A 25,519-nucleotide genomic window follows, 5' to 3' on the forward strand; every position below is an offset into this window, starting at 1 on the left:
AGAATTTTTCATACCTTTTCCAGACAAATAATTTCTGACAAATATTCGTCACGCACGAGTTCAAAGGAAATTTTTCCCTACGCCCCCTGGAGACGCCGCAAAAAGTTTATGTGCAACCATCAACCTTGAGGAACATCATTATCCCTTCAATGTGGACGATGGTCGATATAAAAAAATACGTGTCAAATATTTTGTTGAGATCTCCCATACATGTAAGTCGCGTGAAAATCATCAAACTTGTAATAAAAGTTACGTTAGGTTTGCATTAAGTGACGCACATAGACAGAGAAAAGTAACGGAGTCGAGCTGACACACAGAGGGGCGAGACAGTTTCGCTATGAGGGATTCGTCAATCGATCGCTTGAATATTTATGGCATCGCTTTCGTCGTTGTAATAATGTTGCTTTCGTGGTCGATATGATATTGGCGGAAGCAATTCGGAAACGATATATTTTTCAATAATGCAACGAACATTTTTTCGAAATATATCGCACTGCTTTTCTGGCCGGAAGTAATGTTACGAACCGAAGGCTTCCTGAACTCGACACTGACATCGTTGAAATACGCCGGTCCTCTCAGAGAACATGGATATCGATGGAAATTTTTTGACGCTCCAAAACGAAACTCCGACCTAACGCAGACCTAACCTAGATACCATTAGGTCAGCAACCCACATTCGCCTCTTCCTGTAATAATGCAAACAGGTTACCCAGTTATCAGACAGGATTAAAAGATGGATGATTTAACGCGGGAAGAAAAATTGTGAGGAGAGAAAACAGCCAGCCTTTGGAAGCAATATACGCAAAATTAGAGAAATGTAAGGAAAATTGAAACGGGGGTGCTGAGAATGGCTGAGCAGTCCATCAACTACCACTACCTTGAAGAATTTCTTTTATTGATTTATACCAGTTGTCTGTTTCTTCTTAGCTGTCATTTTGATTTGAGTGTTCTCTCTAAGGAGATACGAAGAGAATATTGGTGATTGTATAGTACGAAATTATGCAAACTCTAAATTAAAAAAAGAACGAATATATATCTATATAAATATATAATACGTAAAATAAATATATTATATGAATATATATATTATTTGGCTACAGGTATCGGAAAATTTAAGAGGAGATTCTTGAAGCCGAAATAAGACAAACACCAAGAATACAAAATTTGCGTTTTCTGCTTTGTTTTTCAGTTATTGACAGTTAAAAATCGGCTAAAATGTCCCTACACGCGAGCAAACCTCCTTACACGAGCGAAAGGAGGTCAGCCTAAGCAGCGGGGCGCACAGTGATCCTCAAACCAAACATGGGCGGCAGCTTACTTCGTACAAGTCGTAGAGAAGAAAACCACGATATTCAGATACGTAAACCCCGTGCGACGTTTTGCGAAAGAAATGGTAGATCAAACATTAAACCTGCTTACTCATGGAAATCCGCAAAAGTATGTAGAAAACCGCCCTATGAAATTACCACCCCATATAGTTCGCAGCATATTTGCTTACTTGGTGCCATTAACCTATTCCCTTTCGTTTATTAAATGATAATAATTGAAAGAAATGATGATAATCAGAAAAATCTCACGACACACATTAGTCAAAGTTTAATTAAAAAACAACCAAAAATAAGAAAGTTTCATCGTTGTCTCATCATGGATAATTGATACTGTTTTCATGTACGACTGAATTCGGATCAGGTTACGTTATTTAGCCGTCAAAATTCGCCATATGTCAAACGGTATATCGCGATCCCCTGGGAACAGGCAACCAGCATCACTAGTGAGGATGCCGACCGGTCAATTAAGGGGGAAAAAGGCGGCCATTTACGGACACACTATCGTAGTTGTAAGGTTAATTAAGAATAAATATGAAGGGAAGAAAATGGCGCGGTATTACGCGAAGAATAAGTATTAAGGGTATTCGGGACGACTGAGACGCAGCCAGGTGTCTACTCGAGACAGAAATTATTCTAATATAGTAGCTACACTGAAATACAGAGTCTTTAGAGGATCAACGAAGCGTCAGCAGCCTGTGGAAACCGGCGAAGCTTCTTGTCCTGGGACACATCTCGCGTTATGGTTATCGTTTCGATCCCGCCTAGGTTCTAGCCTAGGGAAAATTAAGGCCCGACCCGGAATCGTTGGTAATTGAACGTTCGTCCTCGTGAATAGCGTCTCCCGGTAACGTACAATACCGGCTCGTTCCTAACTTTCGTCCCCCTCCTTTACCAGAAGCCTCCATCATCCTCCGTAATTCAAAGTTACGCGGAAATTTCGCGTTTACTCGGCCGCATCTCTTCTTCGTCGAGGTCTTCCTACAGTTACGACGTCAGCTTTTAATGCGCGTTTAAATCTGCTCAGCTTGAACTGATTTCAGAGTTCTGCGCGAATTCTTTCGAGCAAGTTCACAATGGCAAGGTCGCAAGTCCGGGTGCACATCTTCCGAACGTGAAATTAATGAAGGCGCTGGTTAATCTTGCGCGATTGAATCTTGGAAACTGACGTCTGGATTCATCGCGACGTTACAAGAATTAATTGGACGTACTTTTCTGCTTTAACTTCCACGTCCCTGCCATTGTTAGGCGTCGTTCACACTGTGACGAACCGCTTTATTGCCGAATAGGTAAACTCCGCAAGATAGAAAGCGGAGAAAATTGATGAAATTGTACAAGAGAAGCATCGATCTGATGCTGAAATTTCCAAGATTTCCAAAATGTCGAACATTTTGAAAATTTAGAGAAGCGGAGTAAACAAGTTTGGCCTTTGAACGTCCCGCGTTGGAAAGAACACCGTGTGCCTTATCCCCACATTTTTATACGAAGAACCTTCATCGAGTAATCAGACAACGATAATTGTGCGTGTGATGCACAGTTAAGAATATTCAGCGTGAAATGAAGGTACGCGCAACATTGTTTCGTTATGGATAAATTGTGTTGCTGAGAGCAGAAGAGAGAAATATGTACTGACTGTGTTGGAGCTGGGTTCGTTATCGGATGACGATTATAAACAGCAATGGCTGGGCTGTATTATATCGGTGCAGGTCGTTGGCAAACACGGTAGATCCGCGTTCCTGTTGCAAACACTGCGATTTAAACAACCCCCTGCCTCTACCCACTGTGTTTGCTCTCCCTTATCGATGATTAACAGATTCACGGTGCAGCAATTTCAAAAATACAGCGAGCGTTCCGCTTATAAAAAGAGGAACACCCGTTATTTGATTATAAGGAATGGGCCATAGATACGAAGAGATACATCGATATTTTAGAATTTTAGCCTGCGGCACGTTATAGAACGCTTAATCAAATTTGTGCAACGAAGATTGCTGACGTAGCGCCAAATTGGGATATTCGTTCTGTAGCGTAGGAATTTGAAAAATAAAAAAAAATGATGCGAGCGAATAGATGGAAATAAATCGATCGATGCAAAGTAGTCTAAGATCCGAAACTTCTATTTTCAGGGATCTCAGAATTTGTCTCTGCCGCAGACACGATCCAACAGTTGATCAAATTTGTGACAGCAAGGGACGATCCACTTAGTTACAAATTCGGATACTCGTTCCGCGGTCTACGACTTCGAAAATCAAGAAAGACGATACAAGTCGATGGAAATAAAGTTCCTAAAATAGCGAGCTAAACTAAGGCGCAAATCTCGAATCGTATTTTCAAGGATTGTCGAATTTGAATTCTCCTTACGCTTATCGTAGCGCAGATTTTTTTTATCGAGACAGACGAGGAGCACGTGTGGTGAATTTATAGGGCTACAGAGATTTCTAGAAACATAGAAATCTCTAGAAACGCCAGAAATATACGTAGCGCGTACTCTTGAATCCGCAGACTGACGTCACGGTTTCTGCTGGATTTGAGTACAATACGCGAGCAACGATGTGTTATTTATACGAAACCTCGCCAATTCTGTGTCAATTAAGGATCAGTCGGTAATTCGGTCCGACCTCTAATTCGGGATTGAATTAAATTTCATGGAACGCGGCCCCCTATCGATCGGCCCGGTTCGAGATCCTATTGTGTCGGTTTTCTCCTCTTCTGTCCTTTTTAAAAGTTCGTAGGGACGTCGTATTATGCACGGATTTCCAGTTATTTCCGGCGAATCCGGCCGGGATTTAAGAATACACCCGGCTGAATCAATAAATGGCCCAGTTGATAAGACGGCTTCCGTCAGAAGATACAATAAAACCGCGGCTCTTCCGCCTCTTCTCGTCTCCCCCGTGCCGAAATATAACGAAATCCGGCGAGATCGAATCCCGAGCAGCCAGTTTTCCTTATTGGCTTCTCCAAACCTCTATTTCTGTCGCTCTAGTTGCACATCTATTTACACGTTTATTTACCCAATCAGTTCTTTTGTCCAGCCTCGACACACTAATTATTATTATTACTATCGTGGTTGTTCTGGTTGTTGTTCTTGTTATTGTTCTTTTTGTTGTTCTTGTCATTATTCTTGTTATTGTTCTTTTTATTGTTGTTGTTGTCGTCGTTGTTGTTCCTGTTGTTGTTCTTGTTGTTGTTGTCGTTGTTGTTCCTGTTGTTGTTCTTGTTGTTGTTGTCGTTGTTGTTCCTGTTGTTGTTCTTGTCGTTGTTGTTCCTGTCGTTGTTGTTCTTGTTGTTCTTGTCGTTGTTGTCCTTGTTGTTCTTTTTATAATACAATACATACATAACGATTACAAAAAGATATAATAATTACGTTGTATTCATCGTTACACGTACATGTATCCCAGGGTAGAATTAGAAAAATGGAAAGAGAGTCGAAGAATTACCTGGCAGTTTGAAGCTTGCGCTTAAACGAAATTGAAAAATCCGAATAGAAGAGTAGAACATCGCCATAAGAATTGGCTCGATTCGTAATTCGACCCACGGTTAGTTGGAAAAGGTAACGTGCCTTACAAACAAAATAGTTTTCTGACTTTTTCTGTCTTGGCGGTACGTAAAATCCAATTTGCCTGAAATTTGGTTCAGTCGACCATTGCTAATTACTTGTAACAATTAGCGTTAGATCGATCGTTGGCCTTAGCCAGGGACGATTCTGATGCTTTTCAATTTTAATTTTCAAACTCGATTTTCTATAGAACGAAGCATCAAAGCGAACAAATTTTATCCCACACTTTCGTCTTATTTTTCCACCAGCAATTACCTGGTGTAGCGATCAAGAAGATTCCCTAACACCGATAGAATAGAATCGCTTTTCGAATAAACCAAATTTTCTAGATCTTCCTTGTGACCAGAAACTTTCGGTTAGTTTAGGTTTTAGTTTGCCTTCAGCAAGATTCCGCTTAGGTTTCCGATCCGCTTGGCCCTACAGCCGCGAAGAACTTCTCCGCGAGTTTCCCAATGACGTTGTTGTCCCGAGAACTTATCGAAAAGCTCGGATCGCTGTTGGCTGAGGACAGAGAAGAGAAATGTACGAGTTAGAAGCTACGTTCTCGACTAGGTTTTCAATCGGTGGCGTTCTCGAAAGCCACGACACAAAGTACGTCAACAAACGTCCTGGAATCAGAACCTTGTGGAGTGATCTCGCCGCCAAGCTTTTCCCAAAAACTTGCATCGTCTTGCATTTTCTGCGCACATGCTCGAGCAAAGTTTAAGGAACGTCTATGCGGAAGTTGATAGAGCGGAGGCGTTAAAGTTGAGAGGTCGATTTTTCGCCGCCCGAGACGTCGACGCGATGCTGCGCTGCTTTTCCAACTGTCGACGGAGAAACATCGTTCCGTTTGCCCTTGGCGACTTGTTCGTCCTCTTCTGCCCCGCAGCTCTTTCAAATGACATTTATTACAGCGATCCATGGTATTTGAAAACTGGCGGAAAAATTGGTTACAGAAGGTAATAGTCGAGGAATAATGTTTTCGAAAGGAAGAAAGAAAATTGTTTCGTTGGAATTTCACGAGTCTGTTGCAACGAGGCAAAGTTATTAATCAACCAAGAAATACATATACAATTATATCATTTCTGGCAATTTCATGGGATTTTCTATTAATATGAAACGTAATTATTCAACCGAATGTTGATAAATATTTATCGTCTGCCTGAAGTAACTTGTAGCATACTACTGAATTTTGAAATTGTTAAATATATTCCTTTCTTGTTTAAAGTCTTCAAGAAGAGACTAATTGTAGTTTAAGAAACAAATTGTAAAAAGCTACTGTTTCAAACCTTATTTCGACAGACCAACTACATGCTACAACGTTGTGCTACTACTACTATTACATTTTCCTATATTTTATAACAAATATTTGTCTTCTAACAAAAAAAAAAAAAAATATTCTGTCACCGATATAACAATAAATCTGTGTACGCATCTAGGTCAGAGAGACAATCGAACTTGATTTCTGTTGTTAGATTGCCGTCACATTATGTTGGAAAGGGAAACGAGCTTCGAAGGAGGGAAGCTGCGAACACGGCGTTGTCATAATGACAGTCGTTTTTGTTCGGTAAACGTCGTTAATTTTAACGATCCTTAAAATTACAAAGGCAACAGTGGAAGGACAGGCCGGGGTGGGGCCGAAGATCGACCAAAGGGAAGCCCAGGGGCGAGCATAATGACACGACGATCGATAATGCTCAACGGAACTCGATGGACGCCAGGAATTTCGTTACGCTGCTTTAATAAACGCCGTCGAACGACATTTCTTAATTAACTTGGCCGCGTTTCGCCGCACGCCGCGTTGGAATCCTCCTGCTGCCCTTTATTCCTCCGCGAGATGAGCTATTCCAACGAACAGTTTTCTTCTCTTTTCCTTCCTTTCAGAAATTATTCGAGATAAATAAAAAGCTTCTAAGAGCTTCTAAGAACCTAGGAGATTCGATATTCGTCGAGAAATTTACGATTTTTAATCGCCTCTCGCTTATCGTTGAACTTTACTACTTTGCACCTCTATAAAACTGCTTTTTAATCTCTTGGAAAAATCTTTCGCGGCGGATCAAGACCCGTACGAATGAGCAGAATGAGCTATTCGCCGAATAATTCGTGACTTTCGAACGTGGCTGATTCATCGTTGATCTTTACCACTTGCTACTCGTCCTCGTCTGACCAATTACTGACATATTCTGTTTGGACGTGTGGATCTTTAATCGATTCGTTACAGGTGGCTTGAGAAACAGTTGTTACGCGTAACGGGGATTAATTCATTAATTAATTAAACTCATTTGTTTGAAAGACAGTCGACGAAAAAGCGGCGTTTGGTTAACCAGGCCAGTCAATGTTCACACGATGCAAGCAGGTTCCGCGGGATTTCTTTTCATGGGACGATTCCTCTTCGGCGCTGTCAATAGCCACGGAACCATTGGATAGTCCGATTCGTTCTTTTCAGCCGCGCTTTTAACGTGGCCAATGAATGGCCCCGCGAGAAATCGTGGAGCGCGATCCGGCTCGGTCGATAACGAAGTTTAGCGAGAAAAAGCAGCGCGTGAAAAGATTCTCGGCGGAGCCGAAAGGGTCACGGGCTGAAAGGAGTCTTTCAGAAGCCACGAGCCTCGTTTCCATTAATTCCTTTGGCTAATTGGTCGCGCGATTCATCGCTTAACGAATCGGTCGGTTTATTTCCGGCTGCGATTATTTCCTCGACGTGTACAAATTATTGGACGAACGATTTGATTTTTTCAATATCCGGGTCTTTCCAAGTTAATCCCATAGAAACATAGACGTAGCCAGAGGATGCCCGGTCGATAAGGAAGGAAGTTTCGGATTTATGTCACGAGACGCGTGCAGTGTGAGAAAATCAGCGTACTCTGATGGACGAAATGTGTTTCGACCTCGCGGCGGAAGCGTTTCAGATATCTATACACGTGTTCTCTGCAGCGACGTGCATTTCCTCCCATTTCTTTTTCACCTCAGCGTTAACCCGTTTCTGACCTACTTCTCGGCTTTGAACTTGTTTCGTCCTGGCCCCGAAGGGAACTTACGACTTCTTTCCAGCGTCTCCTCTCTCCGAGTCATCTTTAATTTTTTCCCCCGTGTGTCCACCCTCGGCTGCCGGATGAACTGGAAACACGAAGAACATGTTCCTGCCGCTTTTATTGCTCCTCCGGCGAGTAAACTTATCCGAAGGAAATTCGAGAACGGATGAAAACCGAAAGGAACAAGAAGGGACCGGATGTTCTTTTGTAGTCTTGCCCTTCTAATCAAGATCGAGCCAGCTGGATCTGAACCCTTTAGGAGACCGTAGACCGACCAATTAACTTGGTAACCGTGCCATTCCTGGGAGAAAGAGATGGTATTAAGGATCGAATGGAAAGGATGAAAGTTTCCGGGAAAACGCGCGTGGAATAAGGCCACGGAAGAGAGAGACAGAGAGAGGGAGAGAGAGGGAGAGGCTGAAAACGAACGCGAGTTAAAGGAGGCTGCTTTAACTGGCTGGCGAAACCGTTATTAAGATTACGGTGGGCGCGCATGAGTAATGACATCCTCCTTTGCTTCCACCAACGCTCCCTGATAAATTACCTCCTCCGCTAATTACTTGGGCCTCGGCATTCCGCTTACAAGCATTTCACGTTCCAGTTAGTCGGCGGCGAGAAACCTCCCAGGATCCAGCCTCTATACGAAAGTGAAACACCCTGGAGCTTCAGCGGTTTTTTATGGGATGGCCGCCTTTCAATTTCGTTTGCTGGCTGTACATGAATTTTAGAAGAGACAAGGATGCAGTAAAATGGGGGATAGTTACTTCTACGGCTTCAGGCTAAGTTTGGATTAGATCGCACCTGGACCTGGTTCAGGACCTGGCTCTCGATTACGTGTACTCCCTACTCCCTTACTGGTTATTCCTTCCGTTTGCAGTTAGGCTAGGATTTGAGTCGGACTACGTTCAAGTTAAAATACAGTTGGACTTGTTACTTAATTCTCTGAAACCATAGAGTTTTAGGGTTTTGTGCCAGTTAAGCTTCAGCCAGACCCGTGTCAGTTAGACCCTGGTACTCTTTCTGCCATCTTGGAATTAGGCTTGCTTTTGCTTCAAATTGAGCCACAATTAGACCTAAGTTTCTAACCTAAGTCTTATTCCTCCGTCAACCTTAGAATTGGGTTTAATTTTGGTTCTCACCCGGTTCTCATCTCAAGTTGGATCTATTGTTTATTCTTTCCCCAATCTTAAGATACAGTCCTACTGGAATTTTACTTGAAATTAAGTCTCAGCTAGGTCTAATCTTCAACTGTAAGGTGAATTTGGATTTGAATTTGGCTTGAATTTCGTTTTTCACTCTAGATCCAAGTTAGACCTAAGATCTTGCATCTTCTTCGATCTTAGGTTGGAAACTTGATTCGATGAAACCTGCAGCTTCCATTTATTTCTTCCTAGAGCTCACAGCTTGTCTGTTTCCAAGTGTCTCAGAAGAACTCGTAAACGTGGCCCGTTCTACCATCCATAAATTGTGGGTCCCTAATGTCCTCTCGAGCTAAAGAGGCGATGAAAGTTCAAGAGTCTTCACGACTTTCGCTTATATGCCCTGTTTTATAACTTCAGCGCGGGAATATATATCGAGAAATTTCGTGATAAACTCGAGGCCAGATAGGATGGAGCGGTCCGTGGAACAGCTTAACCACGTGGAACGAAGAAATTACGGTATCTTACGGTGGCGGAGTCGCGAGGCACACGACAAGAATCTAATAACCTGGAAGGATCCTAGAATCGTCGTGGGTTTCTCCCTTTGAGAGCCTCAATTATTGATTTATACCACTGCGGGGTAGGATAAAACGCGGCGATAAAGTCGACAAAGTCCCCGATCTGAAAGGGTAGCCTTTCCTAATATCTGGTCGACCTTCGTTCCAGTATAACGCCGCCTCTTAAGAGCTCGTCTTCGATACTATTCACTCTAATGGCGTCGCTTTTTGTAGAGGAGCATTCGCATGGAAAGAAAATGAACACGATCAACTTCAACCGGGTAGATCGATAACGAAAAAAAAAAAAAAAAAAGAAAGAAAGAGAAGAAAAAGGAAAAACGAAATAAAGAATTAAAAGGAAGGAAAACGAACGAAATTTGCCCAACATACATCGGCAACGTTGGTGTAGCTATAATTTACGTCGAGTAGCTGTTATTAGTCAATCATTCGTCGACGTTGCAGCTCGTTTTTCTCTGCCACCCACCGCACCGTGTAAGCGTGGAAAAAAGTAAGAGCAAACCCTGGCGAATTTTTCATAATTTCCTCGTAATATGCAGCGATTATGATCCTCCAGTTATTATTATTTTTCTCGACAAATTTTAACGACTGTATATTTAAAATGCATTCCTCGTACGAAGTACTGAATTTATTGTAATGGCTATGATCTTGTTAGTTCCTAACCCTCGTACGTTGTACAAATTTCATCCACTTTCGCTCTCATTCCACGAATCGTCGGTTTTTAACAATTAGTCGTGCGAAGAGTATTTATCAATTAAAAATTTGTCAATCCATTATGGACTCCTATCGCGTTGGCAAGCCTATACAGGCCTCGTCCAACGTTCCTCGTACAACTACGTCTGTACGTTATTAATCTGTCGAACAAATTTTAATATCCCTTTGTCTTTTAAATCGACTGGCTGGCCAGCCTTGAACGTACTGTCACATCTTTCTCTTTCCGCAATTTAGATTCCAGCTTTTATACCACAACATTCTGACAGAATGTCTGACATGCTCGAAACACTGAAAGCAATCAACGATTCGTCTTGGACAGGACGATAGATACCATCCTGATCGTTGCAACAAACGACCAGAAAAGGGAAGAATCACGAGCCGTGTTATCGTCAGTCGCCACGTGACTATCGTCCCGTGGAAATGTCAGACTATAACATAATAGTCCCCTATCGATCGCGCGCGTTTCACGTGACACGTTCCCGTAGTCTAGGCGCACGTGACCATAAAAAGCGCTACCTACTTGAGTGAAGAAGTAATAGTAGACCTTCATGCCGCGCTCCGCAAACAGTTGGGCAAAGTGGATCGACGGACAGATGAAGAAGTAGTCGCCCACCACGTCCGCCACCATCTTCTGGTAGATGTAGCCGTTGTACGGGTCCTCCCAGTTAGTGTACTGCAACAGAAATAGTTTGTTCGTTAGTAGCGATGATTCCTCGATTATTAACACTTTACCGACCGCCAGCGGTTCAACCGGCAGCTCAGGCGCAGATTCTCTCTGGCGCCGGCTTTGTTTCGGTTTAGGCTCTCCAATATCATTCTTTTCGTTCATCGCGAACGATAAGTTTTTCAAATTGGTATAAAACTGTGGAAGCTTACAAAGCAACGCGACTGACGCAACTGGGCAAGGTACATTAGTACTAAATAACAAATTACTGCTCGAATAATGAGAAAGATTGTCGGCGACAAAAAGCGATTAATCGGCCATCGGTCGGTAAACGTCGGCGACAAAAACCGATTAATCGGCCATCGGTCGGTAAGGGTCAGCGATAAAAACCGATTAATCGGCTATCGGTCGGTAAAGTGTTAAGAAGTTTTTTATATTTACATTCATGGAAATGCGTATTTCTGTGTACACAAGTAACACAAAACGAATAATTTACCAAGGAACAATGAATTTTCTAATCAGCCATTTGGACAAAGTTAGTTATAGAAGTCAATGTTACAACAACTGGACAACGTAGCTTGAAGATGTATCTCAGGTTCGATACCATGTCTATCCTCGATAAAATACATAAATATATATATTAATGTGTATTAAATAATGTAATAAATAATGTACAATTTTATTCGAATAAGTTATTCGACTAAATTTTTATTCAGATGAATTCTTACAGCAATAATTTTTTAGTCGAGTAAATTATTTTATTAGTCGGATATATAGTTGTTGGATAGGATACTCATTAGTGACGAATATAACACGATTTTGTAGCTTTATTCGAATAAAATTTGTTATTCGAATAAAATTTTACCCAACAAGCAATTAAAAGTGTTACAGCTACTAAACATCATAGAATTATAACGAGCACTGTACCTTGGTTATTTTGTATATTTTTATAAAATCTCATTCTTTCATTTCTCAAAGTGTGTACAAGTCAGCAATCTAATTGCAAGATTTTTAATAAGACACTCGGGGATAATCGAGGTTCGATTATTCTGTAAAATATTCAAACTAGTCCAGGTCCTAGGCTACCTAAAATTGTCCGATGCTTTCGAAGAATCGATAGAATATTACAAATTTCCCACCTGCAAACCTATTTTCACAATATTTACCTGATAACATAGTGTAACTTGTATTTATCATACACCTGAATCCATCTTTATCAAATTCAAAGTTCCGAAATTTTGAATAATTGAAAAATCCTGGCAACGTGTGCTCCGTCGTGAGACGATAATTTTGCAAAAATATCTACGTCAAAGTTGAGGTAAATTTGGAAGCTAGCAGAAGAATAATCTCGTAGAATGGAAAGGAGAAACTTGTTCGGTCGATGATCAAGGGAGCAAAGTTCGTTTATGGCAGTCAGTCTGAGCGGAAGGTTCACGAAAGTGGCTGGAACAATTAACACAGGCTGAAACAATGGGTGTAGTTTATATTTTCAGGAAAGCGAGAGCAATAATCGGCCGAGTATCGATCGTCCTGGTGTTTATACTGCGGCAGTGTAACCGTGATAAATGGAGCTCGATAGGTGGAACCGTGAATTTCACTGCGCCGTAAAGAATCAGAAAATTGTTCGCCGTTTAAATGCGCGTTTATGCTTTCAAGCTGCAGAAACACGAGCGGAAGGTATCGTCGTGTTCTGCTTATCGCAGCCTTTAAATTCTTCAACGGAGGCGTTAAGAGAGGAATAAAAAAAAGAGAGGCGCGGAAGGTACACGGTTGGCTGCCGGATTTAACATCGGAGCTAAGTCCAGCTTGCATAACCCATTTGAAAAAAATTCCTCCAATTTGTCAGGTTCGTCCGTGTCTAAACAACTTGAACGAGTACGTTCGTCGACAATACGAGCGACGAGCAATTTGCAGTTGCGGACCTTTCGAAGGGCAGAATTTCATCGCAGACCTGTTGCAGGGTGCATTCCGTAAAAGTGGGGACGGAAGCGCGTGACAAGTTGAAGGCGGGCGATTATTCAAAGTTGTTCCGAGAACGGCAGAGAAAGTTGGTCGTTCGCGTGAAAGCGGTGACCCCATCTGCCGAATGGATCGCGTCCCGGTGAACTTCCGGTCGAGTGACGATTATCGATTGAATCCGCGTGTGATAATACAGGTAAATCTGGCGAAAAGATTATAGGCGAGCTCGTGCTCGTGACGCACTATGAATGATGAGAAGGTTTGATAAAACACAATATCGTGACAAATTTTCTGTTGCTGTACGATCGTTACGGTAGGCATTGCAGGAAGTTTGAAAGACAGAGGAAAGAGGACCTGCAGTTTCTATTTCGTCTGCCACCTGCTGCAGGATTTACCTGTAAGACTATCAAGCAGGCCCGTGCCTTAAACATCGGGATAGTAGAGAATATATTGGACGTCGTGTTTATGGAAACACGTAATCGAACACCTGGAAACAATCGAACCACTTGCAAGAAATCATAGGAGTATCATAGTAGCACTCTGGCAAAGTAGCAAGCGTCCCTACATTGTTAAGAAAACATTTGGTAGAGAAGATGAGGTAGGTGAGACAATTGGCTCAAAATCTTAACTGTTTCATTAATTCCAATCAAACAGACGCCAGACTGAGCCAAACATTTGAAGGTTTGTTCTTCTCGTGTTTCATTAGAGAAGATGAGATAGGTGAGGCAATTGGCTCAAAAGTCCTAACTGTTTCATTAATTCCAATTAAACAGACGCCAGACTGAGCCAGACTGAGCCAGACATTTGGTGGCTCCTTCTCATGTTTTATTGGTGAAGACGAGATAGGCGAGATAACTGGCTCAAAAGTCTTAACTGTTTCATTAATTCCAATCAAACAGACGCCAGACTGAGCCAAACATTTGAAGGTTCGTTTTTCTCATGTTTCATTACAGAAGATGAGATAGGTGAGACAACTAGCCCAAAGTTTTGTCCATTTTATTAACTCCGATCAAACAGACGTCCGACTGAGCCAAACATTTGATGGCTCCATCTTATGTTTCATTAGAAAAGATGATATATGTAGAACAACTGGCTCAAAATCTTAACTGTTTCATTAATTCAGATCAAATAGACGTCCGACTGAGCCAAACATTTGATGGCTCCATCTTATGTTTCATTAGAAAAGATGATATATGTAGAACAACTGGCTCAAAATCTTAACTGTTTCATTAATTCAGATCAAATAGACGTCAGACTGAGCCAAACATTTGGTGGCTCCATCTTATGTTTCATTAGAGAAAATGAGATAGGTAGAACAACTGGCTCAAAGTCTTAACTGTTTGACTAATTCCGATAAAATAGACGTCAGACTGAGCCAAACATTTGATGGTTCCANTCTTATGTTTCATTAGAGAAGATGAGATAGGTAGAACAACTGGCTCAAAATCTTAACTGTTTCATTAATTCAGATCAAATAGACGTCAGACTGAGCCAAACATTTGGTGGCTCCATCTTATGTTTCATTAGAGAAAATGAGATAGGTAGAACAACTGGCTCAAAATCTTAACTGTTTGACTAATTCCGATCAAATAGACGTCAGACTGAGCCAAACATTTGATGGTTCCATCTTATGTTTCATTAGAGAAGATGAGATAGGTAGAACAACTGGCTCAAAATCTTAACTGTTTGACTAATTCCGATCAAATAGACGTCAGACTGAGCCAAACATTTGATGGTTCCATCTTATGTTTCATTAGAGAAGATGAGATAGGTAGAACAACTGGCTCAAAATCTTAACTGTTTCATTAATTCAGATCAAATAGACGTCAGACTGAGCCAGACATTTGGTGGCTCCTTCTCATGTTTCATTGGTGAAGATGATAGGCGAGACAACTAGCCCAAAGTTTTGTCCATTTTATTAATTCCGATCAAACAGACGCCAGATTGAGCCAAACATTTGAAGGTTCGTTCTTCTTATGTTTCATTAGAGAAGATGAGATAAGTGAGACAAGTGGCTCAAAATCTTAACTGTTCCATTAATTCCAATCAAATAGACGTTAGATTCATCCGAGCATCGCATGGTACTGGCGACAGCTGTCGGAAACTTTCTGAGACGTGGAGACCTATGACATTTCCCATATTAAACCCAATTGTATAAAACCCAAGAAGTAATCAGTGGTAGAAGCAGTCACGTGGAAGACACGATCTGTGGCAGACAGCTCTTATTGCAACTTCTAGAAATTACGAAAAATCTACAAGGAGAGGCAGCGTAGAACTTTCTTTTTTTAAACTAATCGTTTTTTCACTCAAATATCTCAATATCTCTTTCTAGAGAATTAAAAAATACATCGAATAGGGTACAGAAAAGTGTATTGTTTCATAAAAAAGAAAAAAAGAAGAGAAATAGAAAACTCTCCATCGAAGTAAAACCTTTTTCGAAATTCGTAATATCGTAATCTGTAGTCGACTGAAAGCTGATACAATTTTCGTTCGAAACATATTTTTCTCCGACTATCGAAAGTGGCTGAAAAATTTGATTGTGTCCGGCTTTTAGACAATTCTGTGTACGATGCCCAGGAAAACTACACGATATATTAGAACAACACAAACGTTTCACGATTTTGCCTAAAAACCACACACGTTCTATACATTTCCTAGGTATTACAATGTAAAATATCGACATTTTACACATTGCCGGCAACATATACTCCGAATGAGGGGAATTACAAAGTAGCCTGAAGAAGTTTTTGGATGAAGGAAAAGTTTCCGTGTCTCGGAACTGCAACTGGAAACTCGCGAAGCACTCGCTACGGAACGACTATCGACCGGCATTTTCGTGAATAATGGAACACCGTTAATTGACGACCGCAGACTTAAGGAGAACGATATTGGGAGCAAGACGGTGGAACTCGGAGAGATTTCAAGAGCTTCCTAACGAATCGACACTGGAACAGAACCAACCAGTGGCAAAATCGGCGGATCCTTTTGCATTATCAAGGAAACCCTGGAGGACACATTCTGGTCGCTCTGTATGGACTGCACTTTGTTCGTGATCGGGATAGATGGAATCGAGTAAGTTGCAAATATAAATTCGAATCTGATTAGAAAATTTCCTCTGGGAAAAATGTAAAACCATACGCTCTCTCTCTCTCTCTCTCTCTCTCTATTTATCTATGTCAGTAGATTATGTTCTAGTTAGATTAGTAGAAACTGTCTTTTTTAAACGGATCAAATCCACGAGTTACGATAATTAATTTGGGAAGAATTGTCTATGAAAAGGAAATGGCGAAAATAGAGAGGAAAATGGTAGAATAAAATGTAATTTAACCTGGTTTAAGGTCTCATTTTCAACGAAATAAAGGTTCGAACGTACGAGTATTCAACAAGTTTCGAATGTAATTTTCACGAGAACAAAGCGCCGTATAAACAAATTTCCATTCTACACTTTCGACTTATTTTTTCACGTGAAATTACTCCGTTACGCTCGATATAGCTAGTTAGTTCGCAAAACTAACTAAATTTGCAAAAGCAGATTGTGCTCGAATAATAACACACCTACCAGAAAAAAAGTTTATTTAAATAATTGTTATATTTAATTCACCCAGAAGAAAAATATATAATAATTTAATCCTTTTTTGATTTTTTGTTTCAGTCAAGAATTACGAGGTGGATGTTTCCCGCCGATCGAAGACTGCAGCGACAAGACGCCCATTAAAATGGGTTTAGAAATCTGTTACAATTTTTTTTTTACTTCAAAAAAATTTTTTTATATTCGTTAAATATATATAAAACCATAGCCCAAAATTCAATAACCATTTTTCTCTTTCCCTTCTAAAAAAAAATCACAAAAATACGCTGTTTTAGAACATTCCAATTCAGGACACCCCCTCAATTTCAAACATCATTTCGCGAATGATTTGTACAACGTGTTGCGTGCATCGTGTCGATCAGTCTCATGGCTTGATATTTTTTATTAACGAGCTCGTTATATCGTTTCCAACGGATTATAAACTCGCAACCGTAGACAGGTCTGGAATTAACGATTTTGCCGAAGACAGAGCCAGCAATATGATGGCGTTGTCTCGGAGTTGTGCATCGCTACGCTTTAATCGAACTTGCAGCCGCGGCTATCTCCGCGGCAGGACTCGCGTAATTTGCGAGGCTGGTTCTTATCGAGGAAGAACGTGCCGGTGACAAATTGCTACGCTTCTGGAACGAGAGACTCGTTGATCGAACCGAGCCTGATAAATGAAGATACGTTTCAACTGGAACAATCTGTTGGCCTTCGAATGGAATTACTTTTGGTTTTATGGGCAACCTCTGGCCTCATCGCGCGTAGCAAAGTCGCGAAATCGATTCAGAAACGGGTCGACCCGATTTTTCTCCCCATTTCCCGTTAACAATCTATGTAGCGGGTATTTTGCGCTTGTTAGTTCTTTTTACTTTTAAAGCCACGATATTTTTACCATCTGTTGTCCTTCTTTTTGCTTTGCTATATCCTTCTCGATTGAACGAATTCGAATTTGGAACGAAATTTGGAGATAAAAAAATATATATATTCTCGAGGGTTTTACTGTTCGAGGAAAGTGTATTCTATTTCACGACCAGATATAACGAGTGACAGATAAAAAAGATGAAGAAAGTAAGCTGTCTTGCGAACACGCATGCTGGAAAATTTTCAATGCAACTTATCACGAAATAAACGTGTGGTAAATCTCGTTTCGTATTTTACGTAAATTTGTTGAATTTTAACAGCCACGCTGACCTCCTCCGTTTCTCTGTGAAAACCTGCACCGGGTCGATATGCTCTGGAAAACCTTAATCCGTCCCTGACAAATGGCCGTATAAAAAAAGAATATTGTTACAGGTATTCGACAGCTACACGGAACGTCGATTTATATCGCAGAGAAAATGAAGAAGACGGTCATCCATGGTCCTTGATATCCGGGTTATTGATCAGGCAGAAAGGTTTCCGGAAAATCTGCGAAAGTATTTCACATCGCGTATAATTAGTCGCGCGACGTACTATACACGTGAAAGCCTTCTATGGTAGGTGGTTCGGACATTACGAGTCAGCGTAAAAGTCAAAGTGTTGGGGATCAAAACGCGTAAACCTCAGCGTCTGACCTCATAACCTCACCGTGCCTCTTGCAGGTGCTATATTCGCAACAAAGGTTGGAAATCGGAGCAGCGGAGGCGTGTTAGGGTTAGGTCTATTCACAGGTTTCATTAACGGACGGGATAGCCGAAGCTGCGGTAATCGTTCGGAAAATGATAGTGGAGGCCCTGTTCATTTGCATCTGTTTTAATCGACACCGAAGCCGCCATATAGTTGGTATGGTAATTGAACGAGATTTCCCATTAAAATGTATGACCGGGCGACGCGAGCCAGGCTGTGATTTAACGTTGGAAAAGAAAAAGGCACCAAGGAACGTATTACACCCGGTGGTTTTCTCAAAGGGAAACGCGTGCAGGATGTTTGCAGGATGGCCCGTAGCTCACAGAGGCTCTCTCCATGGCAGGAAGAAACGTTGTAGTTACGCGGACCAACCGCGACCACCAGCTAATTACACGCGAGTCCAGGTTGGTTCGTTGGTCTGCAGAAGATAGAGAGCGAAGGCATTTCACCAGCTAGAGTTTCATTTCATTAAAGTTAGCTCGACCCGGCGAGCAATCTTTCAGCAATCAAAGTTGCGTCTAGACTCGTTCAGTCTGACTGGATACGCTTCTTTCCACGATTCACGTCGTGTCCAACTTCTTGCCTGATCGCTACAGCTGTGCTGTCAGAGTCGATACCGCGAAACCTGCAGATTCCAGGTGTTTTTGTCCAACTTACCAGTTACTAGCATTAATAAATAGCGTTTCACGACGTTAACGAGTTTCCTAATGGAGCAAATTTCTAATTACGCGAGTATCTGGATTATACAAATTGGTTTCAGGCATCGTACACATAGCCAAAGTTAGGCAGTTCATTGTTTCCAAATCAATTCCAATACAAAAGTTCCTCCGCTTGGGATTTGCATTAGAAACCATAAGAGGTTGGGGTCCTTGGTCTTCGTGTTAGCAAAGTATTTGGATTATGCAAGTTGCTTTCGGATACCAAATAAAATGTCTGCAAAGTCCGATTCTATTTCCACCAACTATAGAAGCGTACAACTGTACAACTTTAATTTCAACCACGGACTTTTGTATCGTATATTATGTACACGTTTAAGATTCTTAAGATTCTATAGAGTCTCTATGAAAATTTCTATCTGTCAATAAGTATATACTGGTATACGTGATCTGAAAGAAAACAGAGGAAGAATTAATGGTATCGTTAGAACGTTCGAGCCTGTGCTAGATCAAATTACAGTGGGAGGTTCAACCTTGAAATTTGAATCACAAAGTTATCTTATCTAAATGGACTAAGTAGGCTGTTAGAATTGCTGCTGACTAATAAGCAAATTTCTATGTGTTCATATGGGATTCAAGAGAACATAGAGGAAGAATTAATGGCACTGTGAAACGTTCATCCCTGCGCTAGATCAAATTACAGTCGAAGGTTCAAGTTTAGAATTTGAACCACAAAGATATCTTATCTAAATGGACTAAGTAGGCTGTTAGAATTNGCTGCTGACTAATAAGTAAATTTCTATGTATTCATATGGGGTTCAAGAGAAAATAGAGGAAGAATTAATGGCATTGTGAAACGTTCATCCCTGCGCTAGATCAAATTACAGTCAAAGGTTCAAGTTTAGAATTTGAACCACAAAGTTATCTTATCTAAATGGACTAAGTAGGCTGTTAGAATTGCTGCTGACTAATAAGCAAATTTCTATGTGTTCATATGGAATTCAAAAGAAAATAGAGGAAGAATTAATGGTACTGTGAAAACGTTCATGCCTGCACTACATCAAATCGCAATTGGACGTTCGAGTGGATTGTTCCTATAGAAGAAATCTGCGCACGTCTAAATAAAAATTGTGCGGGGGCGTAGGCTGGCGCGATTTAAAGGGTAATCGTTTATCGAGATCTTGAAGAGCAACGTGTTGGCGTTGAGTAGCGAATGGTATGACGGTATAACGAGCGATATGCGTGTCAGTGAGAAGCCGTATCAGCGTGGGACTAGAGTGGCTAGAGAGAGAAGTAGCCTGGTGTCGTTTGGCGAAAGGTCGGTGCTCGTGACAAATCGAAATCACAAAATGAAACCGGCCGCACGAATTAATGGACAGAACTGGCGTGTTCCGAGATTGCCCTGTCTCTACAATAAGACGACGATAAATTTTTAACGAGGCCCTCCATTTAATGAATTGAATGAAATATCGCTATACAGGCTGTCGCAAAATATTTCACCATCTCAGAAGCACAGAAACCGATCGATTCCGTTTTTTATCAATTTCTTCATCTTATCAGCGACCTGTCATCGTTCAAGCACGCGCAAACCACCTACTTTCATAAGCTTACTTTTCACTCGTTGCCAGAGAACGTCACAAATAATAGCAAATTCGAAGATTTTGAAAGACCCTGTAACATCGTTGCTTTCCTCTCTTCGTCTACTTTTCAACTTGCTCAAAATGGAGGTCCATTTGTATCGTTTGACCGATATTATCTTGATTCCACAAGATTCCATCGACGACAGACTTCGCTCACATCATACTTCACTTACGCTAGATTTCACCGACGACACGATTCTCACCGACGATAAAAATCGATCGACACAGCGTTTAACCAACTGTTACAGGATCGTATCATGCGTCTGCACCGATTCACAAGATCCACATACAAACGTAGATACGTACGCTCGCTTTTCCACAGGAATAAATCTGTACCAAGCCAATGCCAAGAAAAATGCCTCTGCCGAAAATCACCTGCCATTTCGATTGCTATTGGTTTGGACTAGATTTCAGCAAGACGTATACACCTGCTGTCAATGTTGCTGACACAGGCAAAGGATAAAACGTAAGCTGATATAACGCTGGAAACCGTACTCTGTCCGAGCTTCATATAAACTGAATATAAAATGAACGATCATCTATGCGTCGGTCGCTGTTGCCAAAACTGTAGTCGACGTAGTGTGGCGTCCGCTGTGGATGAAATCTTGTCGGTGAAAACAGCGCCAATGACAGTAACGACAGCAACAATGAAGTGAATGGCTGATTTTATAGGGTCGACCCTGGACCTTGAGGCGATGCAACATACTCGTTTACAAGCACGTGCTTCGAGTTTCACTTTTCAAGTTGTCAACTCCCACTTACGTTTCATGTTACTTCACGAACTGGCGCGAAAATGCATATTTTGTCACGGTCTGTACACACAGGCGGAGAAAACTTGTTTGGGAATGATAATAATTGGCAGAAGGTCAAAAATTGACGAACCACCACTCTTGTCGCGAGCTCATCGATCATTATAACAGACCATTATAAAGCAAGCAGACTAACAGGAAGCAAGTAGACCCGCCTCTGTTTGACGATCACTCGGTCAACCGTCTATTTGCGACTACTGTTGAATTTTAGATTAGTATTAAAAGGGTGGAGGGGCGTTCCGGGGGTGGGAAATTAATTCGCGTTGAAGACCGTGGCGCTGTGATTAAGGGAATTCCTAATTTCGTGATAACTCTCTTCATGTTTCTTCGAAAGCTCGTTAGCGGCGTTGCATTGGAAACGCACAGCCAGTTTATTCGATTCGACGAAGGCTTTGAAGGCGGCTTCTCGCTCGAGTAATTGCAAATAATTCGATTCTTGAATTTTTTAGCAAACGGTTGCCGGAAGTCCTTTAATTTCGGCCTCCTGGTGTTTAATTATCTAAGCCAACTTTCATCTCCAGCATTTGGTGAAAGCTCCCGCGGTTCCGCCTCTCCATTTCTCTTCGCTTATTTATTTATTTATTTATAAAAAGTATACGAATAGAAAATAGTCTGTAAAATAGTAGAGTGGGTACTAATGTTTTAGTAAGTGGGGTAGAAACTGATGAAATAGATCGTAGGATGCACGAGCGTAATTGGCACGTGTTATCATTTCGCTTGGTACGAGCATACGACGCTCGATGATAAACAATTCGCAATGGGCGAAGATTTCCTGTGGACGATACTGCAAATGGGAAAAATTAAAAAATATGGTTTTTTACCGTGTAATGTAGTATAGAATTTCAGAGCAATTTCCATTTGTAAATAATTAATAATAGCATTAAAAAGTGGTATAAATATATATAAAACGATGTAAGTGCCATTAAGCGATGAACACGTGGGCGCTGAACGTCATCAATTTTAATACAATTCTTGCTCGGAGCATTGTAAAATATATCTTTGCAATAAAAGTAAAAGGAATATCTTGAAAAAATATATTTCTTGTTTTTTTTATTATACAAGTTACCTGAGGACAAAACAAAGGATTGGTACTTGCTCGCTAATTGGAGAGAATGGCACGTTCAATTTTCTCCGCGACTAAGAGGTGGCCCATACTGGCTTTTCGACAAATATAATTCTTTTAAAGAAAGTACAATATTTTGCCATACATTTGGATCATCGTACGCTTCAGATCCTACAACAATGAAAATAAATTAAATTTCAGAAATAATTTCAAGCTAGTCAGACAAGTTCCTTTCTTTCTTCTAAAAAATTCAATGTCTGTCACTTACAGCCAAATATCATCTACGAGGTGTATTGGGTTGGCAACTAAGTGATTGCGGATTTTGTCATTAGGCGATATGACAAAATCCGCAATCACTTAGTTGCCAACACAATATACAATTCCGAATGACGTGTGTTTTCGAACGAGACATTAAGTTTCAATTTTTCTATAACGTTCGACCAGGTGATTAAGTCATCAAGTATCCCGTGAACGAGCAAGACGTCAAATATTTTTCTCTTGTTCCTTAAAGTTGCCAAGTTAGCGCTGAAGATAGCAAGCGCTGGCGATGGTGACATGTTACCGGTTTCTTCGCTACACTTTCTCTTCTTTACATATTTTCGAGAAAAGTAGGCTTCTTCAGGAATCATAGTAGGAAGAAACGCGCTTTGTTTCAACGCGAACCACTCGCTTTCCACGAGCTGAACACGATCGTTCAGAATAGTTTCCTTCTGTTTGTTAAACGTTATACCGACGAGTTTCTTAATGGCATGGTACTAGCATGCAACTTAGGGAAACACTTTGCTCAAATGGGACGACATGACATTGTGTTTCGACGATTTCCAATCCCAGACACGGCCTTTCAAATGGTAATGTTATACTACTTTTATCTTGTTTCTTACCGAGCGACCGAGCGTCTCAGGATCTTCCCCTTCTTTTTCTAATCAATTTTCCTGTCTCGTTTGATAATAATGTGATTTTCCTAGGCTTTATCAGGTTTCAAAGCCTTCAACCGTTTTCTTTGATTTTTAAGGGTCTCTTTTTTGTCCTGTTGCTTTCTATTTGTCGCTTTTGCTATTTTCACGTTTCACGGGCAACTCTTTTTTTCTTTTCTTGTTTAAAGGTCCCCTTTGCTTTTACTTCTTTTGGCTTCAACGACCAATTTTCCCTTTTTACTTTGTTTCTTCCTTTTTTCGGCCCTTATAAACAATTTTCTTTTTTCCCGTCCTTATAAACAATTTTCCTTTTTCCTTTTCACTTTTTCGACAGTCAATTTTCTCTCTTTCGCTCTGGAAATCCAATTTTCTTTCTTTTACCATTTCTGTTATTCGGTGGGTCCTTGTACGTATAATGTACGTCTGAAATTGTCACTTCTCGATGGAATTTAAATGCAAGGTGTTTTTCGATATTTCGTACCCTCGAAATTTTTCCATTTCGAAATCATCGCATACATACATAGCACCTAGAACGTTTTCTTTGACGTCTCAAGTATATGTCACGTTTTTCTTCTTCCTCGATTCTGCAGTTTCCTAGAATTTTCTCTTTTTATGAAATACTGTCTTTGATCTATAAATTCTTTTTTCAGTCACAGATTATGAAACACTAAGATATCCAGAATATCTTTCTGAAATATCCAGGATCTTTCAAGCATTTTTTATATTTTTTCCAACTTTTCAATCTTTTTTTTTTTTAGTCGGAAATCACCCCTTGGCGAGCACTTCACGTAATTTGATAGTCCACAGGCAAATTTATATCCTTTCAGATAGCTAAAATACCTAAGCTAAGATATTAAAACTGTACAAAAAGTTTATGGCAAATGTGATGGGGAAGTTACAAAAAGTACAGATGCATTTAGCAGTAGCTCGTAAGAGGAGTCGAAGCTTTCTCATTACAAATGATCGTAACTTTGAAGTGAACGTATTAACGTCACCTTATAAATAAAAATCGATATTTTCTTAGCATATAAATAAATAAATAAATAAATAAATAAATATATATATTGCTGAAATTGTTAATTAATAACAATAAAACGGGACAAATTAAGATAAGGTATCACGATGCAAATATTACATAAACTATATTCCTAATTAGATGTACCATAACTTCTAAAATAAGACGAAATGGATTGAATATATAGAACCGTTATATTTCGTCCTACTTTTCTTCAGATGACACATTTACGATAAAATATTGGTTGTACTGTCATGATATCATAGGATTTGTAGGATGATGTCTTATTAGAAATTTCAAGCTACCTTAGTAGATATACAAATTTGCTAGTTTTTGATCGTTCGACGTTGTGAGATACCGTGGCACAACGTTGGATGTGCGCGTTTTAGCTTTAGTTGGAGATAAGGTTGATACATATGTGAAATGAACTCATTTTGTACAGTGATACTTCTCCATCTTGGAACGAAAAATAAAGATCTCTTCTTTTTTCTTAGACTGTCGCTTATCACATAGAAAATGTTGTTGCACGATATATGCTTATTTTTAAATTTATTTAAGATTTATATATAATCGTTATGTGGGAGATAGATGGTCCGTGACGTATGCTTATTTTTAAGTTTCACATTTAAATAGTAGTTTTAACCCTCAGCTTAGATAGTCAACGTGCGTGGATGCGTGTGTATTAATTAGTGCAAATTATTAGCGTAGGAAGCCGTAGGATGGCGCGATTTAATTTTAATTAATTATAAAATAGATACACGTAAGCCATAGACTACGATATGTGGATTTTTGTGTATTTGTATTATTTATGTATTTGGATCTATGTATTGTACGAAGATTGTACAATAGTCCTATTGTACAACAATGTACACTAATTATACACTAATTGTACATACACTAATTGTATGTGTGTAATAGTATACTAATAATACTAATAGTACTATTGTACAATCTTAAATTGTACAGCTAAAATAGTTTACAGCTAATAAACATGAAGATTGTACAATAGTATGAGGTCGTCCGGAAAGTTTCTTTCGTTTTATAAGGAAATAATGGATGCACAATATTTTCCGTTTTAGATTATTTTATCGAATTACGTATGATCCATTTTGTTCTATCAAGATAAAGATCACGAAGTTCGACAGATTAGGTTTCATGTTTGTATAAAGATGCGTTGTTGTAAAAGACGTATCTGTAAAAGAAAGACACTTTCCGGACAACCTAATACTACTGTACAATCTTCGTAACGTTTAGGTCGCGGATTTTTACGCAGATTCACATTCGTCAGAATACGATTGAA

At 40.2% G+C, this 25,519-nt stretch overlaps 1 protein-coding gene across 1 annotated transcript in view; it reads right to left on the minus strand.

Moving 5' to 3' along the window:
• Nucleotides 1-25,519, minus strand: part of LOC122576319 (acetylcholinesterase-like) — a 155,697-nt gene that overhangs the window by 30,344 nt on the left and 99,834 nt on the right. The window contains exon 3 of the mRNA XM_043746463.1: nt 10,841-10,993. Within this exon, the coding sequence (XP_043602398.1) occupies nt 10,841-10,993 (153 nt within the window). The remainder of the gene's footprint in view (nt 1-10,840; nt 10,994-25,519) is intronic.

Source organism: Bombus pyrosoma, linkage group LG16 (assembly GCF_014825855.1).
Source record: "Bombus pyrosoma isolate SC7728 linkage group LG16, ASM1482585v1, whole genome shotgun sequence".
Lineage (NCBI taxonomy): Eukaryota > Metazoa > Arthropoda > Insecta > Hymenoptera > Apidae > Bombus > Bombus pyrosoma.